This window comes from Cebus imitator, unplaced genomic scaffold (genome assembly GCF_001604975.1).
Source record: "Cebus imitator isolate Cc_AM_T3 unplaced genomic scaffold, Cebus_imitator-1.0 Scaffold763, whole genome shotgun sequence".
In the NCBI taxonomy this organism is placed as follows: Eukaryota; Metazoa; Chordata; class Mammalia; order Primates; family Cebidae; genus Cebus; species Cebus imitator.
The window spans coordinates 933,286-947,266 of NW_016108078.1; the positions used below are offsets into that span (position 1 = coordinate 933,286).

General features: G+C 50.2%; 1 protein-coding gene and 1 non-coding gene across 2 annotated transcripts; both read right to left on the minus strand.

Moving 5' to 3' along the window:
- Positions 1–4,452: 4,452 nt before the first annotated feature.
- Positions 4,453–12,801, minus strand: LOC108297027 (melanoma-associated antigen D2-like). Its single transcript, XM_017519656.1, is given in 14 exon segments — positions 4,453–4,587; positions 4,774–5,210; positions 5,622–5,736; positions 6,855–6,917; positions 7,239–7,281; positions 7,375–7,437; positions 7,440–7,453; positions 8,143–8,237; positions 8,735–8,814; positions 9,075–9,138; positions 9,259–9,567; positions 10,190–10,681; positions 11,022–11,099; positions 12,603–12,801. Coding segments are annotated over 12 exon segments (1,812 nt in total). The 5' UTR covers positions 11,067–11,099; positions 12,603–12,801; the 3' UTR covers positions 4,453–4,587; positions 4,774–4,781.
- Positions 5,898–6,025, minus strand: LOC119469680. Its single transcript, XR_005198514.1, has one exon. It is a non-coding gene; the product is annotated as a small nucleolar RNA SNORA11 (small nucleolar RNA).
- Positions 12,802–13,981: the final 1,180 nt, after the last annotated feature.

The window sequence follows — 13,981 nt, forward strand, 5'->3', positions numbered from 1 at the left end:
CCTGTACTCAGCTCCCCCACTGGAGAGGTGGAGGTCCCAAGGCAAGGCGCTACCCATATGGCCGTGTCCTAGTGGCTCCTTTTCTGTTACCTCCAGACTGGCAGCCTCCCATGGAGGTAGACTCTGACTTGTGACTCCCCCATGTCCCACTCAGAGCAGAGTCAGAGGCCGCTGGAGGCGTGACCCCGGCCCATGGCAGGCCCTGCAGCCAGGGGTGTCTTGGTTGGAGCCAGCCCGGCCCTGCCCACCAGCTTGGAGCCCAGAGGGACACGTGGCCGCCTCCACAGGGCATGCCTCCCGGGACACAAACCTGTGTGTGTGCACATGCACACAGCCGGCACCACCGTCACACTCATCACAGAGCACCAGGCCCAGTTTACAAAGCACGTCCCCGTTGAGGTAGCTCTCACTTGCACAGCGCCCACTGCGCACCAGGCACTCCCCAGCCACTTTCTAAAGTGCGGCCCCCAGAGAACAGGCTGGGTGAGCCAGTGCTCTATGGGTATGAGGCCAGTGATGGACAGGGACGTGTCTGAGGGCACAAGGGACCATGTAAGGGAGCTGGGGGAGTTTAACCTGCAGCTCCTACCTCCCAGTCAAGGGCTCCTTCCACCAGAGCACGCTGACTGCTGACTCATGGCCGTAATGAAACGTATTATGAAATGCCTATTTCCGCATGTATAAATGTGTGCCTGGACCTATGCACCTGTGCACATGTTCCTAACACATGCCATCAGTGGGATTAGCAACACACGTTTACACAGAGGAGCGAATCGCTAGCTCCCTTCGTGGTGCCCCTCGGTGCTGCCAGTGTTTCCCTCACTGGACTGGCTCTGTCTTGAGAACAAGAATGCCCCAGCACCCAGCACAGGGTGCACACTACATTAACCCGATAGTCACTACACATGGCAGTTGAATGAACAAATAAATGTCTGAGTGAGTTGAGTATCTGACAGACTGGGATGCTGTGCGGAGCCTGCGACAAGCCCCATCTGTGAATAAAAGCACAAGCTTCTAGCACTTTGGAGCAAAAGCCATGCTCTCTTCAAATAACCGCTCACCTTTTGAGAGGCGGCACCTGGCACCTGACAATTAATTCAGCAAAGTTAAACTACTGACTCCTCGTAGGGTCCGAGCACCTAACCGTGGGACCCCAAGTGACCATGCAACCTGAGCTGCCCACCCTGGGCCTGTGCCATCTGATCCATCCAACCATAAAGTCAGGCAGGCAATGACAATGCTTCATCTCCAAAGGGCAGTGGCCACAGGAGATCAGACCGGAGTGGGTCCCGCAGGCACGAATGAGTCCCGGGAGGCTCACCTTCCCATAACGCCTTCTCCTGCCTCGTTGCTTGCACTCCCTCTACTCACACTGAGGGCCTTGTGCAGAGTTCCCAACAACCAGCTCCCCAAATAAGGGAAAAAGCCCGGGAGCATGGCTTGCAGATGACCCGCATGATAAGCAGGAAGTCGCTGGAGGCCGAGCTGTGGCGCAACAGCCCCACTCAGGTGTGACCCTGATGGGAAGAAAGGAAGGGAAATCCTCCTGGAGTCAAAACTCAGCAGCCTGCATGTGATTGATCTCTGTCCAGAAAGCGACCCGCTAGGGGCACTGATCAATACAGATTGTGTCTGTCAGATAATCAGAGACTGGGAAGGAACAAAATTGGAGAATTGATAGCAATAATAACCATGTAATAAAACCCTTAGAGTACTCATTATGTGCAGGGCACAGTTCTAATTGCTTTGCCTGCATATATATGAGGAGCACGAGGACAGATCTCTCAGGATGGGTTGTGTGGGAATATTTGTGTCCCATGTGAGTGCTCATCAAAAGGAGCATGATTACCCAGCCTGTGGAAATCTGTCAGCCTCTTCGCCAGACACCCAGTGCTTGTTCAATGAGCCAGTGAACAAAATTATCGTAGAAGAAGGGATGGATGTTATGCACCAGTTCAACATTGATTAACCTTCACATTTAACTTTTAACTTAAATATTTTATTCATTATTAACCCTGTATTGAATAAAAAGAGTAAGGTTTATTTTTATATATAAAGCACAAATATAGTTTTTAAATAGATATCTACAGTATATCTGTGTAAATAAAACTACGTGGGGAAGGACAATTTGCATAAAAATGTCTAAAAAGGCTTCTTAAAGGGTGATAATAAAAAAATAGGTGGGGAAGCTGCTGAAGGGGATCTGCCCACCACTAGCCAAGGGGAAGATACATGATACAATCTAGAATTATTTGGAATTTAATTAAAAATATGCTGAAAACTGAAAATTGTGGCAGTTCATTCGTCACAGTCACGGCCTCCAGGCTGATAAAGATGGCAAAAACATAAACAAGGGTCTGTCCTCATTTCCCCTGCCACTCCCTCTCCCTGCTCCCCTAGAGCAGAGAGACCTGCTCTCTCCTTCCCTGTCCCACCTGCCTTCAGTCCTGACGCTTGGGGATTGGGGAGTGAGGAGTAAGGAAGAGCCAGCCCCTTCTGTCAAATTCTAGGCTTTGTGGGAAGGGAAGAAGAGGTGGGTGCCCTGCAAGCCCGGTGGCCTGCGGAGCAAAGGCAAGCAAAAAGAACAGAGTTCTTCATGACTATTATTCACACTTAACTCTATCAAACAGTTGGAACTCACTTTTATTAGCATCACAGTCCCCGAGTTCCTCACCACCCCATCATCCCCCATCCCCTCTATTTTCAGATGGACATCACCTGAGAATCTGAGGGGGCCCCAGACACAGTACCCACTGAGAGTCCTTCCTAAGAGGCCAAGGCAGCCTGTGACTTTGTCTACCTGTCCTGGGTACTACCCAAGCCCTGAGGAGACCATATCCTAGTCTTCAATGGAAGAGCCTCTGCTTCTAGTGAAGATCACTTCAGCAGGTCTCAATCCACAGCCACAGGTAAGTAGCTGTCTTGCTGCAGATGGAGCTGTTTCTCTTTTTAAAATTCTGTTCCCCAAGCAATAAACACCCTTCCTTTACTGCCTGTAGATTCTACAGGAGGGGAGAGGTGGCCGTTCCAGGGGCCTCATTGTCCACAAGATTGTCCCAGAGATTAGGAGCCCAGTCACATGAGGACTGGAGATAAGAGCTTCATGGGTAGAAAGGTGCTCTGGGGCAGTACTCCTTAAAAACAGGGAGATGGAACTCTGATAGCCTGAGGGCCTTGTCCCTTAGTGAGCAGTGTAGCTAAGAGGACACCACTTTCAACATGTGGGCACGCTGGCACCTGGTTCATAATGTTCCCCTCTCTCCCACCTCCTGCCACCATCTGGGTGATTTCACTGTCCACATGGATAACCCAACCGATATCCTGGCCTCCAAGACCACTGATTCCACATTTGCAGGAAGCATCTCTCCCCTTCGGCTACCCATTCCTTGAACCCCACCACCACCCAGAGCTCTCTCTGCTCTGACTTCCTAAATGCAATCATCCCACTGTCTGACTAGTCCCCCAGATCACACTTCTGGTTCTCTCAATACCCCTTTCCAGATTCCTAGAATGCTGCCAGACATATAGCAGGCACTCCTAATGGGGACTTCACTGAGACTCCTGTACTGTCAGATGCATATCACTCACAGAGATACCCAGAGACTCCTGCACTGTCCCTCAGTCTCTCACACACTCTCCTCATCCCTCCTCCCGAAGCCTGCCTGGGTCCCATGGTCCATTTCTTCCACCACGTACAACTACTACATGTCAGGTACCATGGACACAGCAGTGAAGGTACAGACTCATCCAGTCACTGCCCTAGTCCTGTGTTCTTATTTCTAGATCCAAACAGCAGAACCCAATCCTTGGAAAAAACCAACACTCATCTTCATGGTTCCCATACCAAGATTACTGAGCACCTTGCTATGTTCCCTCCGTTCTCTATTGGGGCCTCCCTACTGCTCAATATCCTCACAACCCACCTCTCTGAGTCCTATCCAAGTAGTCCCTTCTCCCAGGCCTTCCCACAACCCGTCTTCTTATCACCTCCAGGACTGGGCTCAGAAGTCAACGTTCAACTTCTCCCTCTCCATTGGCTCCTGCCTTTTTCAAGTCTCTCTCTCCTTCCCCAAGAAAATGCTCCCTTGTTCCTGTATCTCCATTTAGCTCTCTACCTCTCTTTCCTCATTCAAATTTCTCAAAAAGGGATTCTATATTTGATGTCCAGTCTCTTCTACTTATGCTTTGTGCTCCAGACTTGCCGACCTCAAGCCTCTCCTTTAAAGTGTGTCCTCTGTGCCTACAGTCTTTGTAACTCCACGCCACTAAAATCCCACCACCCTGAAGGCTAGACATGAGACCCAAGCTATCCCAGAAAGGCATGTTAATCTCACCCCTGGGAATCCAACAATGTCACCTTGAACTAAACACAGACTGAGGTGGAAACTCCCAATTCATTCATTTTTAGATGTGATACCAAAATGTGACAGCCCACCAAAAAAAGCAATAAACTCAGAAATGGCAAATAGATTTAATGCAGACTGTCAACTTCAATTGATTGATAGTGGCTGCCTAGAGTGCTGTGTTGAGTAGGATTCTGAGGATGCACCCTGGCTTGAAGAGAAAGACTGGCAGGATTAACAATATCTGAAAACACAAGTAAGAGAAAATGAGTCAATTGACATCCAGCGAACAGGAAGGAATAAAATGCCAAAAGCAGTGTCTTGGCACACTCTCCACAACACTCTCCAAATTGGGCTTTCCTAGAATCATCCAGCTCCTCATCCCAGCCCCATGAGCCCCAGATGTCCCCACTGAAACCAAGGCAGATACCTGAAATCTCACTTGTAGGAGAAACCACAGGCACCAGAGCTGCCGCTGGTGCTGGCACCAGCTCCACCAAGGCCAGCGAAGAGCCCAAATGTGAGAGTGGCGGTCAGGCTGGTACCAGCACTGAAGCCACCACTGGTGCTGGCACTGGCACTGTTATTGGTACTGGTACTGGTACCGGTGCTGGCACTGCCACTCTCTTGGCCTTTGGCTTTAGCTTCCGCTCCCGCCTGGATCCGGGCTTTGGCCCAGGGTCCAATATCAGCATCATCCCAGTTGCAGGGCCCGGCAGCATTCTCCGCGCCGAGCCCAATGCCCATTCGAGCTCTAATCTCGGCCCTCGCCTTGGCTTCAGCTGCAGCCTCAGCTGCAGCCTTCAAATCCGCTTCCATCGCCTCTCGGTACTGAGCTGCCCATTCCTTGGGATCCTTCTTTTGTACCTGAAACAAAAATAACCATCAGAAGGAGCAACATCAGAGGATTAAGCATCTACTCTTTATGCTAGGCACTATGCTATATGCTTAGTGGAAGAAGATAATAGTAATATAGTATTACCAGTAATTATGCACCTAATACTCCATCCCTGCTCTAACCCTTACTAGCTACATGACTTTGGATATGTCACCTACCGACCTCTCTGGGCCTCAGTTTTCTCATCTGTAACAGGGCAATGACATATCAGGTTGTAAGGCTTAAATGATTCAGGTAAAATGCCTGTCACAGTGTTCTGACAATTAACAGAAGCACCAAAACATTCCGATTTGAACTGCAGGCTACTCTGCACACAGCCTGCCCCAGCCAGGGGGACCCCATGCTCTTGATTTGCCCAGCTCAGGCAGCTCTCCAATTACCTTGCAGGCAAACTTGAGGACTTTCATCTTGCTGGTCTCATAGTAAGAGCGCAGGCCCCAGTAGAACTCATATTCAGGGGGATTACTATTGGGGACTCTGGCATAGTCCAGGTACCTTGGAAAGAGAAGTTTGAAGCCTTTATTTCTAAGATCACTCATGGCCTACCCATGCATAGAGTGGACAGGCTCTAGATGGCAACATTCCCCACTAACACTGCAGTCTTTCTTCCAATATTGAGCCCTGTCCCACTGGCCCTGCCCAGAAGCCACATAGAGGTGTTAGGGACATTTGTTCATAGGGAGGCCATAAGTTTGAGGCCCTTATCACAATGACCCCAGATTCCTGTTGGGTGTGTTGTAAACAGAGGAGCCATTCTTTGGGCCCCCTGCTCTGAGCACACCCCACTGCAAGTCTCTCGGCCTCAGCCTGGCCAAGCCCAGAAAGGTCCACCACAGAAAATGACCGGAAAGACTACAGAGGAAGAAATGTTTCACACATGCTGAATTCCTGACCCTTCGTGTGTGTATGTTTCTGTGTGCACATGCGTGTGGCTGTGTGAGTACCCGCATGTCTTCCAAGGACCAAGGATAGGGTGAGCCTTGGCCAGAAAGTCAAGAGGACTGGGCTCCAGGCCCAAACGGGCCCCTTAGCAGCTGTGGGCCATACTCAGATCTCCCCTCTCAGAGCCCCAGGTCCTTCAATTGTAAAACAGGGATGGAATGACAGCACCTATTCTGCAGGGCAGTTACGAAAATGAAATGAGATGTACAAGTCAAGTCCCCAGCATGGTGCCTGGTTGTCTGAAGCTACCATTCTATGTCATTTCTTGACGGAAATTAATTCATATGGAGCTCTAGTTAGCAGAGTAAAAAGAACTAAGGCTTTGGAGCCAAGTTCTAAACACAACTTTTCCACTGTGTAACACTGAGCAAATGACTTCCCCTCTCTAAGCCTCAATTTCTGCATATGTGCAATGATGGTAATGACAATCCCTCCCTTATAGAATTGTTCTCAAGACAAATGTTAAGGTACACGTAACAGATCAGGAAACACATGCTGCTCCTATTTCCCATCACCGCCCAAAGAATAACCTACCACCTACCTGCACGCAAATATGCACATACATATACATATACACATAGACACATCCATGCATACACCATGGCTTTATCACTCAGTTCTGAAATAGGCCAACTGCATGGAACACACAAACACCAGACAAAGATACTTACTTCTGCTTCACAAACTCGTCAGTGATGAGTTTCTTCACATCCCCAAAGAGTGAATGATGTATCCTGAGAGAATAAAAAGAAAAATAAACAAATAAATTCACTCAAGGCTGTGGCACTTCCCAGATGTGGGCAGAGGCATTTCCAAGATGGAAAAGAGGTTTCCAGCACAAGAGGGAAGCTCCAGAGAAGCCCAAGAGACACTGAGAGAGGGAGCAGAGAGTTCAGGACCATTTCCCCATCCACCCAGGTCAGAACCTTGGGCCCTCTACCCAGTCCAGCACCCCCACCCGCTCCACCAGACCACTAGGCTGATGTAATCCTGGGACCGTCCTCTCTTGCCAAAGGACAACACGAACAGCAAGCGCGGAGAGAGCCCAATCATACCCAGGGCGCAGCCCCAACTTGCGTAGCACCTCCCAGATGACAGCTGCGAGGGGAGGCAAGAGAAGACAGGGACAGAAATTGAACACATGGAATCCAGACCATGGCCTCCCATTCAGCTGCATGCCCAGCCACTCACCCTCACTGGACCGATTTCCATTCATGAAGATGATGCTAAGAAGCACCATGAGCAGACCCAGCTTGGTGAGTCCTTAGTCCTAGAGAAATAACAAGACAGAGAGGTTTATGTCCAGTAACCATCTGCAATAGACATACCAGCCAGCTCACTAGGCTAGCCTCTCCCAGATTCCTCAGATGCAGAATTCTGCCCAGTCTCTGCTTCCAGCTCTATGCCACCCTGGGAAAGGCACTTAGACTTGCAAGCCTTGGTCTATTATTCAGTAAAATGGGAAAATCATATTCTCCCTTCCCCAGGTTGCCAAGAAGAATGGAATATCAACCTGGTACAACACAAGCCCTCAGTCAATGTGAGTCCCTTCTTTCTCTCTCAGAACCTTCAGCCCCACTGACACTCCTGCACTTCGTGCATCCTGACCCACCCACAACAGGAAGCCCTCCTTGAGAACCACTCTGCCAAGGCCAGGCCAGGCACCCAGTCAGAAGAGGCAAACAATGACAGGCCTGCCTTCCGGGGAAGCTTCTACAGAGACAGCAAACCTGACAGCAGGAATGTCCCATCCCAGGCTCCTATACCCTTCAGTCAATCATAAATCAGGCATCACTACTGTGAGCAAGGCTCCAACTATGCATGGGAGCTGGGACAGGGCTTTTGAGACCCTTTTTTTTCCTGACTTTCTAAGAGGATGGAGGAAGCAGAATAAAGAAGGAGCAGTAGTACACGGCCAAAAGCAGAAGCCCCCCACACCTCAGCCCTTTCCCGGCTTACGTTCCCAGTATGCCTGCATCAGTGGGCTCTAAGGTGCTGAGAAGAATGTACAAGTGGTCATTCTTATCAATTTCCTTCAATTGAATCCCAAATACCTGTGGATGGGGAGAACAGCTTGTGAGATGACAAATTCAGCTTCCGGGGCATGCTGCAACTCCCTATGTACCTAGGAGTTGTGTATGTGTGAGAAATCAGTGAGCTGACGCACATAAAAGACACAGCTAAGTGCCTGGCACCCAGTAACCACGCAGCAAATGTACTATTGTCATCGGCATCTTTGTGATGAGTGGGAATCTAGGGAGACAGAGAATGGGGAATGAAAGGGAGAAGTGAGATCTGACATGCATGGCAGGAGCTGCAGACAGAAGCTAGGACTAAGTTGGGTGGCTTGGGTCCTAGCTGTGCTTTTACCAATGACTTGCTATGTGACCCATCGCTAGTCTACACCCCACCCTAGGCCATTGTCTGCCCATCAGCATAGTGATGGGGCTGGATTAGGAGACCTCTTTGGTTTCCCTGAGAAGGGACTTGTATATCTTTGTTCAGTTCAAGGCTTCCCCACTGTACCCATCCCCCAGGGCTACCCCTTCACCTTCTCCAAGGAATAGCCTGCTCGTTCAATGATTTCAGGATACACATCAGTGTATTCTTTGATGATGTCCTTCAGCATGTCTGCAATGGGAGAGTGTCACGAGCACCTGGACTGAAGAGATGCCAGGTGGCCCCCATGCCCAAGCTATAGACTCTTTGCCAACCACACCATGGTGGCATAACCAGGTTCTGAGCTTATCAACAGAGACGCTAGCACTGCCAAATTAGAACTTTGGGAAGACGGAGATATAAGCAGAAGAGCAAGGGATACCCCTAGCACAATGGTGTAAGGGCAATGGAGGGCAGAGCTCGGGGCAGAGGGAGAATTGGTAGGACTTTACCTGAGCGCTTGATGGGAATCTTCGTCTGGTCTTTAGCTAACAGGTACTTCACCAAATCGTTTGCCTGGCAGAGTAGAAAAAGATGGAAAGACCAAAACAAGTTTGCAGAAAACTTGAGATGATGGCAAAGAAAAGGGCAGCCAAGGCAGTAGAAAAGGCAGAGCGAAAAGGACAGCATTCTTACCCTCCCTTGCAAAAGGGCCACATCCCGAGGTGGTGGTGCTTCAGGCTCCTGGGATGACTGGAGCTTGGCAGCTCTGCGGCGAGCCTTGCCCCTCCGGGCTTTAGGTGATCTCAGGGAGAGCAAGGCTCTCCGGGCCCAAGCAGCCAACCGAGTCCTTGATGCCCTGCGGGCCCAAAAGGCTATGGGACCTCTTGAAGCCCTGCGGGCCATTGAGGCCATTAGGGCCTTTGAGACCCTTCGGCCACCTGTGGTTCCAGAAGTCTGACTCTGATCACTGCTGCCATCCTCTTCCCCATCGAGATGCTTCACCTGCATCAACAGAGAGGAAGCTCGACATCACCAGATGAAGCAGGTGGTCCTTTTCCTTTCCCTATGTCTTCCAGGAAGCACCCGCTAATCCCACTCCTGTAGTAACAGCCTGACTCACTAGATGTTGGCCATGCTGAATCCCGGGTTCGTTTCTCACTGACTTCCAGGCAGGAGTTTCATCTGCCCAGCAGGCTAGGAGCAAACCAAGGGTGGGTGGGGCCTGAGTCTTTTTCTCTTTCTGTGCCCACTACTGGCTCTGCTTGAACCATCCCAGACAAGCCTCTCTGGGACTCAGCTTCCTCTCTATAAAATTGGGGCTATGAGAATTACTTTCAAGATTTAATGAGATAACCTGCATAAATGTGCTTAGCTCAAGGCCTAACACAGGGCAGCTGCTATGTAAATATAAATTGCATTATATTCAGATTGCAGCTAGGTGTATTCCTGTCTCATCTCCCCATCAGTCTTCGATCTCTCTGAAGACAGGAATTACATCACATTCCTCTCAGTGCCCCCCACAGCCCTGATAAGCACAAGGATCTCTCTGAATGTTTGTAGAACAAATGAACCAACTGAGAGGAGAGGAGTAGAAACCCAAGGGTGGTGATTGCAGAGGTCTTACCTTTCGGGCTTTCTTGGCTTTGACCTTGGGCCGAGTATCCTGATTTTCCTGAGCCTGGACAGCTGTACTCTCAGGCTCAGGTTCATCGGCTGGGGCCTGAGAGGCAGCAGCCTCAGTCTCCTGGGCCTTTGCATTGACCTTCGTATCAGCCACACAGCTGGCCTTTTTGGTCTCAGTGGCAGGCATTGTCACAGCCTGTGGGTCAGCATTCTGCTTCTTGGTGTCAGCGGCTGGACTCTTGTTTTCAGCTGCCAGAACCGGGGTATCAGTCAGCTGAGTAGTAGATGAGGCCTGGGTGGCAGGTGCCTCCTGAGCCTCTGGGGTCTTTGAGACCTCTGTGGCCTTTGAGACCCCAGAGGCTTTTGAGACCTTCACATCCTCTGAGACCTCTGGTGCCTTTGAGGCCTTCGATGTCTCTGGGGCCTCCGCATTCTGGGTCACTGTCAATTGAGTCTGCATCGTCAAGCTACTGTCCTTTTCTGAAGCTTCAGTCTGCAAGAGGAAGCAAGGAAGTTCACGGACCTTCTTCCCGCCCCCAACTAAGCAAATGGCCCAAAATTCCAAGGCCACACTTCTCTGACCTGTACTGACTCCTACCGGTGTGCTCTGACCACCTCAACCCAACAAGGCCTCCCTTTCCTCTGAGCAAGAACTGATGGCAGAAAAGGGGCCCGCCCACCTTCTCTCCCTCCCTCCACTGAGCAGGGGGACACCCAGGCAGTAAAGTAGGTGGAGAAAGACAAGGATGGGAGGGGAGGAGCCAAGGGATATGTGGTGGCAACAAGGGCTGGAGAGGAAAAACAGTTGGGGAAAGGACAGAAAGAGGCCTTACCTGGAAGCGAGTTACACCCGCACCACTCTCGCTTGTGTCAGACATGTCTCAATTTGGCCTGGCAAGAAAGAGCTGAGCCTGAAGGGGGAAAGGCCTGGGTCAAGTTGAAGCCCACTGAACGTCCTCTCCCCTGTTGTGGCTGGAGGCTGATCCTCACCTTCCGTAGGTCCCCAATTCCAACCCCCTCCACCACCCCCAACGACTCCGTTTCTCAGATACAGGAATCCAAAGCGTCTAAGTCTCAATTCTCTGCAGCCGCACCCTCCCCTTTCTCCAGGAAGATGTGCCAGCGCGGCAGCTCTGAGGACCCCGCCCCTTTTCCCAGTGCACCCCCCACCCAGCCGCAGGTCGATAGAGCGCATGCGCGTCGGCTGCAGGGCCGATCTCAGCCCCGCCCGCTTTCCCAGCACGAGCCCTTTCTTTGATGTCCACCGTGCACATGCGCATTCAGGAGCTGGCTCGTCTCAGGGCTGGCCCTTCTCAACACGCCCCTTTCTAGCGATACATACTGCGCATGCGCGATGGTCGTGGTCTCAGCCTGGCACTCTGCCCCAATACACGCCCCTCTCCGGGTCCGCAGTAACATTCGGTCCCGCCCCCTCCCCAACGAGCCTTCCTCCAAAATTGTCGCAGTGTTTGGTGGTCCCGGCCCCTCCCCTACTCACGCCCTACCAAGTCGTGTCTCTTGGCCCCGCCCTTCTTCCTAACACGCCCCCCTCCAAACAGGCGCATCTTGGTTCCGCTCCTTCCCTATTACACCCCCTCCTCAAATAAATATTGAGCTAGCGATTCCATCTTGGGCCCGGCCAAACCGGGTCCAGTCCCCTCCCTTCTCAGCCGGATGGATCCGGTACGATCCGGTCCTTATGGCAGGTTTTCTCCAGATCCCAGAGGGTGGGGCCGACCCCTAACGGGGCTCTCATCCAAAAGACGGCCCGGCTGCTCACCAAGTCCTCCTACGATTCCCGAGTGCGTCCACTCACTCCAAGCCCCTCCGAAACTCGGAGACTGCCCTCCCCGCTCTAGGCCGGAAGTGGTCCCGCCCCTTTCCGCCTCCCTAGGGGGCCTCCGTCCCAGCCAGTCTGCCCCTCCCCCGCTCCTTGCTCCTCATTCCTTTTGCCCCCCTCCGTATTCCCTTAGCCTCGCTCCCTACTCCCTACTCCCACCTAACATTTCCTATTTACTCCACAGAATTCCCTCTTCCCATTCCTTACATCCTCCTCCGTGTCACGTTTGCACACCCTGCCCCTCAATATTCCTTAACCCCTCTCTGCATCCCTGATTAACTCTTCTCAGGATCTTCACTCCCCCTCAGTGTTCTCCTCCCCGTTTGTATTCCTCATCCCCCTCCCAACATTCCCGGTTCCCCGTTTTTCTCCCCTCCTCCTCCGCTAGTCTCTGCTCCCAGTCTGTGCAGCCTACTACTTTCTCAGTCGTCCTCATTGCCTACACCCCACTCCAGGTCACCTCTGCTTCAGCTGCAGTGGTGCAGTAAGAATTGCTCGTCTGCCTGGCTATGGGTTGGAGGGGTCTGGAACCATTAACTGACCGCCGTAAAACCCCAATCTCAACGCCCCTCACCTTGTCCTCCAGCGAGTTCGGGATGCGTCTGCCTTCTCTCAGTCCCTCTCGAAGTCTCAGCCTCCTGGACTAGAGCTGCAGACAGCCCAACCCAGCCCAGCCCCTTTCCGCAGCCCCCTGCCACCCCCCCTCGCCTTCCTCGGGGGTGGGGCAATGGGGCCCCGCTCAGGGCTGTCTGACGCCAAAGCCCATGTTTATGCCACTGTACCAGGCTCAGTCTGAAGCTCTTCCAACCCAAACCGCCCCCTGAAAGCAAGTCATTCATTGAATTTATTTATTTTTATATCTTCATTTTTTCTTATTACAAAGGTAATATGTTGTTTTGTTGTTGTTGTTGTAAAAATTCAAACAATGCAGAAATATGTAACATACCAATGAAAGGCCACTCTTATCTCCCAGAAATAACCACTACTAACATTTTGCTATGCAGATTTTTTTTTTCTATTCCTATACTAACTATTCGGGTTCTCTCTCCAACAAATGGTACACTATACATATTTTTTTCCAGTTATAGATCTTTCCGTTAGTTCACATTTTTCTAAACAGCTGCATGATCTTTTCTTGTATAGATGTCCCATAATTTATTGAACCAGTCCAGTACACGTATGCATTTGGGGCACGTTTTTTTTTGTTATTTATGGTATTTTTTTGCTAGCTCAAATGCTACAAAAAAGTCTTCCATTTTGACACAAAATTTCTCAATTTATTCCTAAAAAGTACATGGAATAACATTCCCACCAACAATGTCTCTTGTGTACGTGTTACATATTAGAAATATTTTTCATGTCATTTTATGATAACTTTTGCCAAACAAAAATGTCTAATTATTATGTAGTCAAATATATGTTTTTCCTTTATCACAACTGGATTCTGCTGCTTGCTTAAAGATGCTTTTCACACTCATCTATAACAATCCCCGTTTTTTTCAAGCACTTTTACAGCTTTATTATTTACATTTAGATGTTTGATCATTTCAAAATTTATTTTCTATATGGATGCAGCTTGATTACTGTCCAAAATCATAGTCCCTTAACCATACATCATGTGCAAACTAATCCATCTTTCCCCTTTCTGCTTTGAAATGGCACCTCTATCCATTGAGAGAGCCTTTGAAATGGCTATCCATGAGAGCCCCACTAGGGGTAGGCCCCACCCTCTGGGATCTGGAGAAAACCTGCCATAAGGACCTGATCTTACCGGATCCACATAATAAATTTTCATAAGCAATTGGATCTGTTCAAGAGAACAAAATAAGATGTGAAATAATAGGAAGTAGACAAATCATCCTTAATTACTGACTATATAACTGCAGACCTGGAAAACCCAAGAGCATCAACTAAAAAGTTATTAGAAACCATAGTAAAATTCAGCACAATGGT